The sequence below is a fragment of the Diplodia seriata genome (assembly GCF_021436955.1).
Source record: "Diplodia seriata strain FDS-637 chromosome Unknown scaffold_4, whole genome shotgun sequence".
NCBI lineage: Eukaryota > Fungi > Ascomycota > Dothideomycetes > Botryosphaeriales > Botryosphaeriaceae > Diplodia > Diplodia seriata.
Genome location: NW_027117311.1, coordinates 761,841 through 777,106, shown reverse-complemented (window position 1 = coordinate 777,106; position 15,266 = coordinate 761,841). Strand labels below are relative to the sequence as shown.

Here is a 15,266-nt window from a genome sequence, read left to right as displayed (position 1 = left end):
ACAGCGCGCGAGTCCCGGGGAAAAGGCGATTCGACGCGGCAGGGGTCGTGCAAATCCTGCACTGCGCGCTGCCGGGCAACGCGAATCAGACGCAGATCCTGACGCGAGCTGTGCTGCGAGAAGAACAATAATGGAACACTTGCTCCCGTGCCGCGCCCAGGCTAGCGCCGCTTCCCGCGCGGTCGAGAGCGAGCACCACGCCGCCCTTTAGTAGCTACCCGCAGCGCGGCTGGCTGCTGCCCTGCCAAGTCGAGCGTCTGCAGGGTCAGGCCTCCTGTTGCAGCTTCGGCCGGCCCTTCACCATTCATGCCCTGCTCAGCCAGCGAATACGACGCAAAGGCCCTGGTGGGGCTCGTGGCTATTGTTGATTGCACAACTCTGGCATAAACAGCCTCACCACCTAATATATTCACCTATACTGTGCTTGTCTCCAGGGTGGCGAGTGCTTCGTTCGACCTCGACGGTACATTCTGCACGGGCAGCCGAAGCATGTATCCGGGCGTAGGTGTAGGATTGGGCAGACGCCCGCACGTAGGCACAGGACATTGACCACGTCCACAGACATACCCCCGCCGGCGGGCTCCATTGCTTTGCAGCCCGCTGTGACGGCAAAACCGCATCCTTGTGCGGCCTGCATGCATGGTTTCTAAACGCCTCTAGTCGAGGTGGGTGGCGACTTTGAGCCACCTCATCTTAACTATCGTGGGCGCGGTGGCGTTGATGAAGGGGTCTTTTCGGTCCGCCTGCGATGCCATGGCACTGTAGACCCTTGACCTGCAGCATCGTGCAGCTTAGCGAAGCCCGTTAGAGGTCTCAGAATCATCCTAGTGGCCGCGATCGTGGGGAAAACCGGGGCGGATGGGCTTCAACAAGGGTCCAGCACATCCACTTGGCTAACCACCTACAGCCGGATTATCCGCCGCTTTCACTGATCTGCATGGCGCAATGCAACACATATACCCTTCTGATGTCAGTGTGAGGTTTCAACGTACACTGGCTTTCGTCCAATTCACAAGGTTGATCTGCCGCTTGTTGAAGGCTGACTTGTTAATTGCCAGTATATCATTGGATAGGGAGGTGGGCTTGGGCTGCAGAATAGCCGACTGCTCCAATGCATGCGTTTTTCTTCACGCCATGTGGGCCTTACAGCCACTTTGCCGGATCCAAGCTTGCAATGTTCGCGCTCTTTGCCTTTCCGTCCCAGACAATTTCACTCACGAGCTTGCCCGTCCCCGGCCCGTTCTGGATGCCCCAGCACGTGTGCCCCGCCGCAATGACCAGTCCCTTCACACCGGGCACCTTTCCGATCATCGGACCGCCACTGCCCCTACTCACGTTGGGGAGGTAGCACGCCTGCCTGGCAGTGACCTCGCCGTCCCGTAGCTCGTCGCTAACCGCCGACACGTAGTCAATTACGTCCTGGCAGCGTTGCTGGTCCACCTCTACATCCTCCGTCGTCTTTGGTAGTGGCACGAGATGGTCTCCTTCTCCACAGGCATAGACCTCCTGGAATGGTCGGGCATAGATCTCCGGAGATACAGTCGTAGTATAGCCTCGACGCTTGCCCGACGCACCGGCCTCCGAAGGAAGATCGATACTCGTGAACAGCGCATAGTTGGACACATCCCGAGGAGGCTTGATGACAACACTGTGGGCACGTGTTGCCGAGATAGGGGCCTTTGGCCAAACATTTCGCGTCCAGGGGCCAGCGGAAACAATAACACTGTCGGCTGGTATGGTCTGCGCCTCTCCGCCATCCTTCGGGGTGTAAGTGACGCCGCGCACTTCACCTCCTTCAGTGTTAATGTCCGTTACACTCCCTAAAACGACCTTGGCGCCCTTCTCCTCCGCCAATTGGGCCATGCTGGTCGTGAAGTGGTATGGGTGCACCTGCGCCGTGTCGTCCGGCGCGCCCATCTCCTCATATGCCCTCACCCCCTCTGGGACGACCCAGTCGAGGTCCTTTGGCACGCCCGCGGCGCGCAGCTGGCCCAGCGCTTCCGGCGTCCGCTTCTGCAGGCTCACGCTCTCGCCAACATCCGCACCGCCCTTCTTCACGGGCCGTCCCTTCATGAGGATTTGGCCGCAATGCACGCCACGGTAGCCCCAGCGCTGGGCGCCATCGTACTTGTCGGCCAGCTCTTTGTGGAGGCGGAAGGAGAGCGGGACGATGCATGACGGGTAGGCCCAGAGGCCCAGGAGACCACCTGCTTTACCGCTGGCGCCGCCGGCGATTTCTGTGGCTTCGAGGAGGGTGATGTTCGTTTTGGTGGGGTCGAAGGCGGAATGGTGCGAGAGAAAGTAGGCGCTTGAGCTGCCGATAATGCCGCCGCCTATTACGACAATGTTCTTGGGCGTTTCGGATGCCATTGCTGTGCGTGTGAATTGTCGGAGGAGAGCCACGGCGACTGATGAGAAGGGGAGATTGTTGTTTGGGTGGTCGGTGGTGTCGTGCAGTGTGTATATATGCGGCGAAGAGTGGCGGGGGGAAAGTTCGTGCCGTTGCCCCGCTGACGTCACATGAATGGGAATGGACCGAGTGCTCATGATCGATGGCGACTCGCGAATATGGAGGCAACTCTTCTATGTATTTGCCTCCCGCTGTTATCTATCGTCCGTATCCCAGCGATATTTATAATTGCCGAATATATACCAATTCTGCATGCACGGCTTTTGTATCTTGAGATTCCAGAGGAAATGCCAAATGTCGGAGCGTAACCACACGATAATTTATTCAGGAACGCCTTTCTTTTATCTTCTCGCCTCCCGTACTACGCATCGTCCTCCGAACTTGAGTAATTTCTATCTGCCTCTTGCTCCCTCGCCAGAATTTCTTTCCACTTCTCTGCAAACTCGCGCATCCCGCCTTCGCCGGCATTGCTGGCATCCACAACATCCTTCGGGAGCTTGTGAGCGCTATATGCTGGAGAAGCAAACGAATAGGCTTCCGGGTCGTCTCTCTTGACAAGGCGCAATTCAGGAATCCAGATTTCTTCGTCCGCCTCGTCATCCGAGTCCGGAGTCGCAGTCTTCGCATCGTCGTCGTCGTCGTCTTCCTCGTCGTCTTCCGCAGGCACCGCTGCTGATTCAGGCTGCGCAGCCGGTGGATTGGGGTCGGCTGGCCGCAGCTGCAGTCTCACAAATCCCTCCTTTTCCTCCTCTTCCTTTTCCTTCCTCATCGTCTCCTCCAAGTGCTCCGGTCCGTCCATGGTAAGGAGCTCAAGCCAACTGAAGAGCAATGGATCCGTTCTCTGAGCCCAGGGATTGATGTCTATCAACCACGCCTTGTCATACTTCGGCGGGATGTAAACGTCAAACGAGAAGTTTGGATCGGGGAAGCCGTCACGCAGATGATCTTCGAACAGGGAATTGATGACCTTGCGCAGCTGATCAACCATTGGGCTCAGGAACTCATAATGGTTGGGATCACGCTGCGTGATTGCAAGCAACCTTCGGTTCCTCACAAAGCAGCGGAACTCGACCGAAGGGTTTATCATGAAGAACTTGCGGAGAACTAGGTGGTACGGGACCTCGGACTCGCTTGTAATCTTCCGGTCCCCTTCAACAGCAGGAGCATCCTCGGTGTCGGCGAAGGCTTGCTCGAGGTCATGAGTGATGAAGTCGGAGCTCTTCAGCATCATGTATATGTCGCCCGGGGTCCGACAGTCCATGGTGTTCGTGGCATTTATCCATGTTGCGTCCTTTGGTGACGACCAGTTCAGCTTGGGGCAGACCTTTCCGCCGAGCTCTGCGATTATGTCACGTATTGCGTTGTGGATCTCGGGCCACTCTCTGGAGGGATCGTCGTCGTCCTCGTCCTCGTCGGGGTTTTCGGTGGAGGAAAAGATGCCGCTGTCATCGTCGGACCAGTCGCGTCGGGAAGCTTCTTCGTCGGGGGGCAGGATGATGCCGTCGGCGCGCAGGTAGTTCAGAAAGGGTCGCGAGAGCGGTATTAGACGAGCCTTGGGCGTGATCTTGCGGTACCTTTGGGAAAGGCGGTTCTGTGAGCAAAGGAGCCTGCCAAAGCGGACCGGCCGGTGGGGCAAGAACTACCTGGGATGCCATGCATGAAAAGAGCAGTTGAGGATGTGCTGTTTTGTAACCGGCGGAAAGGGCAGGCGCGTCAGTGGCGCATCTTCAGAGGCGGATGGCTTCTCGGACTCGACCATGTTGGCTGCTGACGAGAGAGTGCGAAGGTAGAGGCGCAAAAGTATCGACGCGGAATCACCTGAAGCGTCATCGCGGGGCGAAATGACTCGCGCCGGCGGACGCGGGCCCTGGAGCTGGAATTCCAGACACCACCTTCTCCGCAACACCACCATTTACGCGCTATCCTACGACCCCGACACCCGCGAACACCCAGACCTTACCATGTCCTCCAACGTCGGCCTCACCACACCCCGCGGCAGCGGTACCTCGGGCTACGTGCAGCGGAACCTGTCGCAGCTCAAGCCGCGCGATAACGCCGCACCCTACACCAAGGACTACGACCAAATCAAGCAGCTGCGCCAGCGCCAGCCTGACCAGGGCATCCTCGAGCATGACCGCAAGCGCGAAATAGAAGTGAAGGTTTTTGAGCTCCGCGACCGCTTGGAAGATGAAGGGTGAGTCGAAACCCAGGTCCGGCTCAGAGGCGCAACGCGGCTAACGCGCCTTCGTTTGCAGCGTCGACGAGGATGAGATCGACGATCAGTGCGATGCGCTTCGCAAGAAGCTCCAGAAGGAGGCCGAGTCGTCTGGCGAGCGACTTGACAAGGCCAAGGCCCGCAACCTCAAACAGCACCAAGTCCACGAGCTCGCTGCCGCCAAGATCGAGGAGAGCGAGAAGCTGAGGAAGGCTTTGGGTATCAGCAAGGACTACGAAGAGGGCAGCCACTGGAGGAGGCAGGAAGAGAGGCTGCGCGAGAACATGAAGAAAGAAGCCGACGACGACGAGGATCGGAGGAGGCCCAAGGATGAAGACAGCGAGTAAATTTGATACCATGGACATAAAATCCTGCATGGCTGAGCGGCGTTACCTGGCATGGCAAGGCGTTATGGTAGGAATCACAAAAGGACAAAGGCGCAAATGCAATCTCTCTCAGTTCCTTCTATGCTCTACACGCTAACCGTGCTCTTCCCTCGCATCCCTTCAATCGAGCTAGTCCTCTCTGCCTTCCACTTCTTTACCCACTCGCAAATCACTCGTAATGCCTTCTGCCTCTTCGCGTATTCCACACAATCATACCAAGGTTCCGAGTGGATATCCAGAGTTACTTTCTTGCGGCCTATTCTCCTTGTACAGCTGGTTTTGATCGACAAATCGCCCCGTACCCAAAACAGCTTTCTTCCCATTCCGATATCATCATAGAAGTAGTGCTGCTGGAAGTCCGTTCCAGATCTTGCCCTCGGTTTTGGCCTGGTCAGAAAGCGGTCAACTGTTTCTGGATAAGCGTTGAAGTACCGAGACGTAGATTATGGACATCGGGGTCTACTACCGCCACAAAGGGAATTGACTCTTCTGGCAATGTTGCTCGAACAAGTGTCCGACTCTCGCCCAGCTCATTCGTCAAAATAACCATCGGTGTAGTGTAAGTCGAAGGTTCGGCAAACCAGCCGAGCGTGCGGACTGGCCGATACTTGGGATCCTCCGCCTGTGTGTCCGCGCCATAGTCGTAGGGATCCTGCAACCATCCAGATGTGTCGCAGTATTCTTTGCCTGCATGAGCTCCGGGACGGTATGCAGGGTGCATACGATTGAAGTACGCGATGCGATCCCTTATCTTCGGCTGCTCCGAGTTTGGATCTGGATCCAGCTCGTCAAACACGTCAGGCGTGAACGACACTTTCCTAGGTCTTTTGACTGCGGGCTCAGCGCCATCCTTTGGACCCTCAGCATACGGTGCAACGTCTAGATACGTCTGACGTTGCACTCTCGAGTTTGGACCCATCGGACACCCAACCTCCCGCTCACGAGCGGGTCCAAATGAGCTCGCTGCCGAGGGATGGTCGTATTCCGCAGGCGCTTTTGCACCAGCGGCTCTCGCAAACAGTTTCACCAACTCTGCCCTCCAAGTTGCACCTTCCTCGACGCCCGTCACCTCCACGTCGAACGCGTTTCTCAACTCCTGCTCCACCCACTTCCGGCTCTCCTCCCTTGACTCCGCCGCCAAATCCGCGTTAACCACCCTGCACGTCGCCGTCCGGATTTCCTTGGCCAGTAGCTTCAGCAGCATGCGGCACCCATCCCGCAGCTTGCGGCGTTGCATGAACTCCTCTTTGCTGGGTATTCTGGGCAAGCGCCTGCGCTTCACGTCCTTGTTCCGGTACAGATTTTGCGAGGACGATTCGAGTAGCTTCAGTCTTATGCTTTCGTAATCCTTCTTCAATGCCGCGAGGCAGGCGCGCGCGCAGTCGAGGCACATGTCGGGTTCGTAGGGCGGGGATAGTGGGAAATCCTTGGCGAGGTCCATCGGGTGTGAGAGAGAGGGGCCGGAGGCGGTGGGAGGCGGTGCAATGGTGGTGTTGAGGTTTCCGGCAATGCTGGGTATGTTCATGGCGGTGGATCTGTTGCTGTCGCTGCTGCCCCACGTGTCACTGTTTTTGTGGCTCCGAGCGGAGTGACAGTGTGGGCAAGTGTGCGGTGGTTTAGCCATCTCAGAGAGCTGGCTATTTTATAAATTTGTAAGGGCGGTGGTTGGGTTTGTTGGGGAGTGGTGTGCGGCGGATTGCTGCTTCGTTCTACAAAGAGTATTGAAAGGAAGAAGGGCAATCGGGCAGTTTAAAGCAGGCAGCCGGGCTGGTTCAAACTGAAAATTTTGCACTTTGAACTGCAGTTCATTCAGGGCTTACAGAATTCGCGGGCTGGTGCCTGCTGTGGTACAGTCCCACAGTGAAGTCATTGTTCCGGAGCACTAGCACCTCACTACATACTCACCTTTTTCCGTCAAGCCACATTTCATTCATGCTCAGCAAAATTGGGGAACCACTAAATTGTCGATGCAATAGGTCAAGGCACATCTTTCGATGGACCAAGGATCCTGTCAGGCTCACCAAGGCCACCACCACCTTTGCGCCTTGCCTGTGATCCGCTTGTCCCCTTTCCGTGTGTTCTCGCGCGATATCTCATCCTCCCTCGGTGCAAGATGAGACTCCTGCAGTGGGAAATACCAATCCCTGATCTGGCTCTCCGTCTTCAAGCTGAAGCCGCTCGTGTCCTCCAGCAGACCATCCGTTGCCCACCTTCCCGGACGATAGTGTTTGCTCGTTCTCGCGAGCCGTGAGAGACGGCGTGAGCACCGATCAAAGTTCGTCGTTTCCGGATCGAAGCGGACAACCGTCGTCTTCTTCTTTTTCTTCGCCCCTTCGGCGTCGCGGCCGCCGCCGTCCGGCATCAACGACATCTTCAGAGCCGGCTTCAAAGCAACAACGGTTGCAGGACTTCCAGCACCCTCACCCTTCTCCCTCCCCTTCCACCAGCTCATCGGCCCCGACAAACCCCTCAAACTCCTTAAGCTACCCACACTCCCCATCCTCTTCCCCAGACCCCGACCCACGACAACCCCCTTACCCTCACCCTCCCCATCCACAGATGGCGCCTCCCCTTCCGCCTCCCTCCTCGCCCCCTCCTCCTCCGCGGCCAAAACCTCCAACCCACACCTCAGCCCGACACACCTCCTCCTCCACATGGCCAGCCGCGCGCCCGCCAGACCCTCCCACTCGAGATCCCTGCCGGAGCCGATCCCGCCGCCGTGGCCGGCCACGGCCGTCCCGTCCGCCTCCATGACCAGCTCGACCTCTTCCCAAACCTTCATCACCTCCTCGCGCGCGCGGGCCAGCTCGTTCCGCGAGCGCGCGTACTCGCGCCGCACGCACCCAACGCAGCGCTCGACGTTCAGGTTCGCGCGGACGCACTTGCGCTTGAGGGGCGGGCGGGACAGCGCGGCCGGGGTGGAGGCGCGGGTGAAGCCGGGCCAGGATTCGGGGGGTTCGGTGGCCGTGGTTCCCTTGTTGCCGTTGGCGGCCCCATTTTCTTTTGCGGCGTTGGCGGTGAGGAAAGAGGAAGGGCGGGAGAATGTTAGAGGGTTTGCGGCGATGATGGAGGCGGTGCGGCGGCGCACGGCGATGGGGTGGCCGCAGCGGGTTGCGGTCACCGTGGTCACGGCGGTCGCGTCCCTCGCTGTTTCCTCTCGTTCCTGCTCTTCGTCGCCGCCGTCGCTGATGGGGGGTAGTGATCCGGGGGATGGCGGTGCTGCGATGGCGCAGTGCGGGCAAAGCGGCGCGTCGTACCCCTGGTGCGTGAAGGCCCGGTATGCGCGGCTGTGCTTCGCGACCGGGTATTCGTGCTTGCACCTAATGGCTTGGAGCATGATGGTCTGCGAAGGCGGATTCTGACTGTCGAGGTCGATTGCTTGCTGGTGGACGTCGATGGTTGTTGGGATGGGGGCGCCTTCTTCATCTCTACCTTTGGTGACAGACACGGTGATGGGGGTCTCGACCTCAGAGGACGACGAGTCGTCATCTGAGAGAGTCTTTGCTGCTGTCCTCCATGCGGGAGGCGGAGGCAGGCAAAGTACCGAATGCAGTTTGTGGCTTCGTGCTTTTTGATTCGTTTGAGGCATGTTCGAGGGCATGTCTGGTTGAGGAAGTGGTGACTGTGTTGCTCAGTGCGCTTCTGCGATATACTGAGTTGCGATGTCGTTGCGAGGTTGGAAGGATTGTGACGAGAAGACTCCCGGTTTTTAACCACCTCATCGTGAGCAGTCAGAAATCAAGGGCAGTCGAGAATTTCATGTGCGGGGACGGTGTGCGGAAGCGATGGCCGTTGTGGGGCGTTGGTTGGCCGCGATGGGTAAATGGGGGTGGGGGGACCATGGTTCAATAATATCAACGCTTACTTCACCAAGCTGCATGCTCGTAGTTCGGTCCGTCCCTCCCGCGCACGATTTCTGGTACACCATGCCGTCAGCGCTACTGGACCTTACTGCGGCCTCGTTTTGTTTACCTTTTGTGGGTCACATGCGCAGGTAACCTCTCCACAGATCACCATCATCGCCGTGAAGCACCGCAGTACTCTCTCCATCGGCTTTCAAGATTGTATCCGAGCAGTTGAAGGGCTTGACATGCGAGGACAGCCAAGCACTGTACATATCTGAAATGAGGTGGCTCTTTTGATATGAGCCAAGCCCACGCGATGGATGACTGGAATACACATAAACGTACAGAATGCTGGCTAGCATGTGGACATGAGCAAAGACGGCTAAAGATGGGCCCAGGTTTACGGTATAGGCATCGGAGTTTCCAGATTCGGCATCGGGGTCGACTGCAACGGCCTTACTGCCACGCCTTTTACCTCGTCTTCTCTCCACTGCTCGCCGCCCAATCCAAGCGTCCAAATCTCCTCGACTTGCTTAATCAGGTCCTCTAAGCTTGACCCATCTCGCAGAAGTTTCGTGGTAGATACTGGGGCCGCGCCCAGAAGATTTTCTTGCTTGGTGACGGGCGCTGTGGGCGGATGGGCAACGTGCCGTCTGACAGCCTGGCGCAACCTGGTGACTATCTCGGTGTCGCGGCGTGTGAGCGGACCGTAGGATGGTGCAGCGACCATCCTGAGCCATGCTGACATGGTACGGGACATTTCGACAGCGACATAGTAGCAAGAGAAACTAAGTATATGAGCGGCATATGTCGCAACCTGATTCGTGTCAGTCGTTAAATCGTGACGGGGCCAGCATGTGCACTGTACCTCGGTGAAACCGGCCTTGGAGACGCTTGTGAACATGGAGGTGGCGCATTCGATGGGCTTGAAAGTCCAAGCTGGTCGGTCCCGGGACGAGTCTTCGTTCTTGTGTAGTTTGGTGGTGATGTAGAGGTGCAAAAAGATGTTTTCGATGCGCGGATGCGCAGGAACATTCGCGTCCCATAAGCATTCCGGACTTGCCCACCAAAGCTCAGTCCATAGACTCAAGGCGCCATCGATGGTGTCGCGTAGCCGGAACAAAGCCATGTCTCGGTTCTGCCAGCCTTCGACGGTCAAATAATTGGTGGGAAGTTTGGCGGCGGCATTGTACGAGTCCATGATGACGCAAAGAAGGATGAATTGTCCGAAAAGGGTGGCTAGCTCGTAGTCGGTTGAGTATTCTGTATCTTGAGAAAGGATGGCGTGAGCAGCGACTGGGAAAATTATCTCCGACTTCTCCCGCAGTCCGAGAAGCTCGACCTGTGTTTGCCATTCCGCCTCAGAGGTGGCCTCCCAGATACTCTCGGGGCTCGGAAGAGACAGCTCTATAGCACTGGCCAGGATGGGGGTATCATGGCCGTAAAAGGTCGACTGCATGACGCAGTTGACGAAAAAAGCGAAGCCAGTCCTGGAGCTGTCAGCCACTGTCGAAGCTACCACGACCGTTCTCGGTACCTCTTGATTTCTTCTCTCAATCTCCATCTGCCCCAGTCATCGTAGCTCAGGGGCGGGAGCGAAGTTGACACGAACTCAATCAAAGCCTACGGAACACGTGAGTGGGGGAAGGCCAAGGCGGCGAGGGCGATGGGATTGGCTGACCTGGGCCAGAGCGTGCTTCTCTCGACTTGCCCATCTCCGCATCTCCTCGTTGCCGTACCAGACGGCGAAGTCTATAATCAGAATGTTTGCTTGGAAGTCTTGGAGACTGGGGTTGGCCTATCGAATGCTTAGTCGGAAATGGGCACGAAAGCGCAAGAGCTCACGTACCATGCGAGACTGTTTTTGCAAGGTTTCGGAGGCGAGCTTATGCATCCGCGCGGCTTTGGGACGGTAGTTGTCAAGATAGAGGGAGCCAGCCATGGCCATGGTGTAATACAGAGCGGAGTTCTGGGAGACGCACTCGTGCTCGCAGGTCAAGTAATGAAGGAAAGGGATGCGGGGCAAGAATCGCTGGCGGAACTTGTCGACGCATATGCGCATGTCCTGCGGCGACAAGGGCAAGGCTGGGTGCGGCACAAAGGCGGCGTCCAAGGGGAAGGAAGCATTGGGGGCGTGGGCGAGGGCCAGGGAGGGGGGGATGAGCGGCGAGGAAGTGGTGTCGAAGACGGGCATGAGACAGTTCTGCCAGGACGGCTGCACGAAGTTGGGGAGGCCGGGGTGCAGGCCGAATTCCGGCCACTCGTGGATGGCATAGTCCCACTCGGTGGTCAGGTTGAACGAGTCGCCCTGGGCGGCGAGCTGGTGCAGGTCGTGGGGCGGCGACTGCGAGGCGGTGCTGGCGGCGGGCGGGGTGAGGGCGGGCAGCGGGACTTGGACGTGGGCTTGGGCGTGGGCGTGGGCGACGGGCGGCGGGCTGAAATCGCCAGGCGGGGTGGTGGACGAGTCTGAGGTCTGCTGGATGGGGCCGCGGGGGATGGCGCCGCGGCGCGGCTTGCGCCGCCGCTTCAAGGGATTGGGCTGGTGGACGAGCTTGTGTCGCTGCAGGACGTCCTTGCGGTGGAAGCGCATGCCGCAGGCGGGGTGGTCGCACAGGAAGCGCGGGAAGCCATGGCTGAGCTCGTGGCGGCGCAGGTGGTCCTCGCGCTTGAACTGGTCGTCGCAGTGCCGGCACTTGTACCACGCGGGCTCGTCTTGGTCGGGGGGAAGGGATGACATAACGACTGCGGTACTGCGGAGGAGACGAGGGGCGGGCGGCGTTTTCTCCACGGGCACGGGGGACTGTGACGCTCTATCTCAGCAGTCACGGGCCTGGCGCGGCCCGCCCGCGGAGTTGCCTCCAGCTCTGCGCCGTTTGACTTCGCTCTCTGAGGCATCGACGTCGGTGGCTGCCGCGCGAGGCCTCGACACCGGCCGCAGCCCTCTCTGCAACCCTTGCGCGCTCGTCGTGCGAAGTCAAATAAATTGCGCGCAAGCTTCGTCAACCGCTCTATTAACGACTCGCTAGTTGCACGGCAGCCGGGCCAATGCCAGTCGCAGCACGGCCGTAAGGCTGTGGATCGCGATGCAGGGTCGCCGCGCTAAGATAAGTACGGCAGCCGTCGATAACGCTCTTTTTTCCAACCCGTGCCGCTGCGACTCTCTTCCCTTCCTGTTGCCCTGTGCGAGTCAAGCGGTGCTCGCTGCCTCATGTCCTGATCCGGCTCGGACTTGATTCGGCATCCCAGTCGAGTTTTCTCGCCGTCTCTTCCTCCCGCAGCCCGCCGATGACTGGTTCTGGTTCCTGCCTATTTCTTCAGACCCCCCTTTGCGCTTGAGATACCTGCCCGCCGCGGCCCTGACACGATGCCCTCCGACGTGGACCCGTATGGCATCTGTGCGGCCCCCCGCATTCTGTTCGTCGACGCCTACGATTCATTCGCCAACAACATCGTGGCGCTTCTGCAACAGTCCCTCAACGCCCATGTCACTTCCATCCGCATCGACCATCCAGACTTCACCCACTCCTCGCCCGCCCACTTCCACCGTTTCTTGGACTCTTTCGACGCCGTCGTTGCCGGTCCCGGTCCCGGAACAGTCGCAAATCCCCAGGACACTGGCCTTATCCCATCCTTATGGACTCTTCCCGACGAACATGTCCTCCCCGTCCTTGGCATCTGCCTGGGTTTCCAAAGTCTGGCCCATGCGTTTGGCGCTACTATTGAGAGGCTTCCCGAGCCTCGGCATGGAATCATCACCCGCGTTCACCACCAAGCCCACTCTCTATTTGGAGACCTGCGTGAAGTCTACGCCACACAATACCACTCTCTTCATGTCAACCTGGGCTTTCCTCTGTTGTCCGGCGTTCCGCATCCACCGTCAACCCTATGGTCCCCCTCAACGCAGTGCCCGAACTTGAGACCACTAGCTTGGGACTGCGACAGCGCTCAAAATGGTCCTGTGTTGATGTCGGTAGAGCACGTGTCAAAGCCGTTCTGGGGCGTTCAATATCATCCCGAGTCTATATGTACAGACTCTGAAGGCGCGAGAATCGTCCAGAACTGGTGGGCCCAATCAAGTAGATGGCTATTGTCGCGGCCATCTCGGAGACACCGGCGGATGCGCAACCCGTTGGCCAAGTCTTCAGCCGCCGGTCAGGACTTCCAACATGGCATCCCCTTTGCAAAGGACACTTGCTGGGATAATCTTCACTGCCGTCTGGTTCAATCGTCCCTCGTCAACCGCCCTGGCGTCCACGTCGAGTACAAGTGCATTTCATCTGCCGAAAACGATGTTCGCGGCATCTGCGAACTGCTTGAAATCCCTGGCCACGAGGCCGCCGTTCTTGAGTCTGGTTTAAATAAGCGGAAACAACCGATCCGCGGGGAGACTGGTAGCAAGTCCATCATTGGATGTCTAGAAACGGAAAGAAACCTACGGGTCGAGTATTTCGTGGATGGCCAAGTCCTGGAGCTTCGGGTTGGGCGACACCTCTTGCATCGTGAAGAAGGAGTAAATATATGGTCATATCTCAAGCATCTGATTGAATTGACACACGTTAAACAAGGGCCCGCAGACTCGCCATTTTGGGGCGGATTGATAGGGTTCGTGTCGTACGAAGCCGGACTGGAGACCATTGATGTCAAACCAACACCGGATCCTAACGCAAGGAAGTTCCGCAAGCCAGATCTCGCCTTCGCTTTTGTCACGCGAAGCATCATCGTCGACCATATTTCTCACAGGATATACATCCAGAGCATTCGAGATGGCGATGGGAGCTGGGTCCAGTCAACGGCTCGGAAACTCAGCACCCTGACATCTCACCCACCGCCAAAACCCTCCGCCAACCTCTCATCCAACCTCAAAGAGTCATCCGTCTCCATTCCCCTCAGCAACTCCTACGAAAACAAGGTCCGCGCCTGCCAGGAGTCCATCCGCGCCGGCGACTCGTACGAACTCTGCCTCACCTCGCAAACCACCATCCGCCTCCCCCGCACATCTTCCTCCACCTTCGCCTGGCATCTTTACACCCGTCTCCGCCATCTCAACCCCGCCCCATTCGGCGGCTACATCCGCCTCGGCCCGCGCGGTTCCGGCATCGACATCCTCAGCAGCAGCCCCGAACGTTTTCTCTCTTGGACGCGACAGGGGCGCTGCCAATACCGCCCCATCAAGGGCACAGTCCAAAAGAAGGACGGTGTGACGCGAGCAGACGCCGCCCGCATCCTCAACAGCTCCAAGGAGCGCGCCGAGAACCTGATGATTGTGGATCTCGTACGGCACGACCTGCACGGCGTGGTGGGCGCGGGCAACGTACGCGTCAGCAAGCTAATGGGCGTCGAGGAGTACGAGACGGTGTTCCAGCTGGTCAGTGTGATTGAGGGTGACTTGACGGGGCGGTGGGCGGAAGAGGAGAGGGAGCAGGAGGTGTTGCTGTTGCGGGGACTGCAGCAGCAGGGCGTGGTCGGCTCAGGGACAGCTCCTCCTACCATCATCGGCAATCCTGAAGACTCGTCGGAAGACTCAGACCACCCCGCCAGCACGGCAGCATCGTCGCAGACGTCCTCGCTCGCCCCTTCACCCTGCCCGTCTCCCTGCCCCGGCGTTTCCGCCTCGCATCCCATCCATCACTCGTCCTCCACAACTATGCCCCCCAGACTCCGCCGCGAGACAGCAGCAAATGCACAATCCCTCCATAACCACGAGGGAGACGACGACGCCGCCGCCGCTCCCGAAGAAGAAGAAGAGGGAGAAGGAAAAGAAGAACCTGGACACACCGCCACCAAAACAGCAGCAACCGGCATCGCCATCCTCCACGCCTCACTCCCGCCAGGCTCCATGACCGGCGCGCCCAAGAAGCGCTCGTGCGAACTCCTGCACGCCATCGAAGAGCACGAGCCTCGCGGCGTCTACTCGGGCGTGCTGGGCTACCTGGACGTCGGCGGCGGGGGCGACTTCGCCGTCGTCATCAGGACGGCTTGGCGGTGGGATGGGGAGGGAGCAGAGGAAGGGGAGGAAGAAGGAGAGAAAAAGGAGGTTTGGAGGGTCGGTGCGGGTGGGGCGGTGACGGCGCAGAGTACACCCGAGGGCGAGTATGCCGAGATGGTGGTGAAGTTGGAGAGTGCATTGGGGATGTTTGATGCGCGGGTGGATGTTTGATGATGCTGTGCTTGCATTTGTCTGATTTCTGTTCATTTTCCTTTTATGTAAAAGTTTCGGGGGAATTTTGGAGCGTTCAACAGCAAAAGCATGGAATGGGGTCATTGGAATGGATTTCGTAGAGCTCAACGCTCGCACGAAGAACATGGTCATACGGTAACGTAAACAGTTCAATATTTTGTTCGGATCCTTTTGATGAAAGAACACAGTCTCTGTTCTGATCAAAGGAGGCGTTATATGCGCACTCAGTTAT

At 58.3% G+C, this 15,266-nt stretch overlaps 7 protein-coding genes across 7 annotated transcripts; 2 read left to right on the top strand and 5 right to left on the bottom strand.

Moving 5' to 3' along the window:
* Positions 1–1,143: 1,143 nt before the first annotated feature.
* Positions 1,144–2,370, bottom strand: SLS55_004077 (uncharacterized protein; the record flags this gene model as incomplete). Its single annotated transcript, XM_066775539.1, has 1 exon — positions 1,144–2,370. The coding sequence occupies one exon, from the start codon at positions 2,368–2,370 to the stop codon at positions 1,144–1,146; it is 1,227 nt and encodes a 408-aa protein (XP_066633420.1).
* Positions 2,371–2,771: 401 nt separating this feature from the next.
* On the bottom strand, positions 2,772–4,169 carry SLS55_004076 (uncharacterized protein; the record flags this gene model as incomplete). Its single annotated transcript, XM_066775538.1, has 2 exons — positions 2,772–3,984; positions 4,054–4,169. 2 exons carry the CDS (start codon positions 4,167–4,169, stop codon positions 2,772–2,774), a joined length of 1,329 nt encoding a protein of 442 aa, XP_066633419.1.
* Positions 4,170–4,371: 202 nt separating this feature from the next.
* On the top strand, positions 4,372–4,972 carry CWC21 (RNA-splicing factor; the record flags this gene model as incomplete). Its single annotated transcript, XM_066775537.1, has 2 exons — positions 4,372–4,604; positions 4,666–4,972. 2 exons carry the CDS (start codon positions 4,372–4,374, stop codon positions 4,970–4,972), a joined length of 540 nt encoding a protein of 179 aa, XP_066633418.1.
* A 430-nt stretch (positions 4,973–5,402) lies between these two features.
* SLS55_004074 (uncharacterized protein) lies at positions 5,403–6,910 on the bottom strand (the record flags this gene model as incomplete). Its single annotated transcript, XM_066775536.1, has 3 exons — positions 5,403–6,546; positions 6,804–6,809; positions 6,906–6,910. 3 exons carry the CDS (start codon positions 6,908–6,910, stop codon positions 5,403–5,405), a joined length of 1,155 nt encoding a protein of 384 aa, XP_066633417.1.
* Positions 6,911–7,028: 118 nt separating this feature from the next.
* SLS55_004073 (uncharacterized protein) lies at positions 7,029–8,733 on the bottom strand (the record flags this gene model as incomplete). The annotated part of the gene is made up of 2 exons (XM_066775535.1): positions 7,029–8,523; positions 8,729–8,733. 2 exons carry the CDS (start codon positions 8,731–8,733, stop codon positions 7,029–7,031), a joined length of 1,500 nt encoding a protein of 499 aa, XP_066633416.1.
* Positions 8,734–9,256: 523 nt separating this feature from the next.
* SLS55_004072 (uncharacterized protein) lies at positions 9,257–11,593 on the bottom strand (the record flags this gene model as incomplete). The annotated part of the gene is made up of 6 exons (XM_066775534.1): positions 9,257–9,673; positions 9,725–10,346; positions 10,394–10,479; positions 10,538–10,654; positions 10,706–11,213; positions 11,469–11,593. 6 exons carry the CDS (start codon positions 11,591–11,593, stop codon positions 9,257–9,259), a joined length of 1,875 nt encoding a protein of 624 aa, XP_066633415.1.
* Positions 11,594–12,220: 627 nt separating this feature from the next.
* ABZ1 (para-aminobenzoate synthase, (PABA)) lies at positions 12,221–15,013 on the top strand (the record flags this gene model as incomplete). Its single annotated transcript, XM_066775533.1, has 2 exons — positions 12,221–14,415; positions 14,512–15,013. The coding sequence occupies 2 exons, from the start codon at positions 12,221–12,223 to the stop codon at positions 15,011–15,013; spliced, it is 2,697 nt and encodes an 898-aa protein (XP_066633414.1).
* Positions 15,014–15,266: the final 253 nt, after the last annotated feature.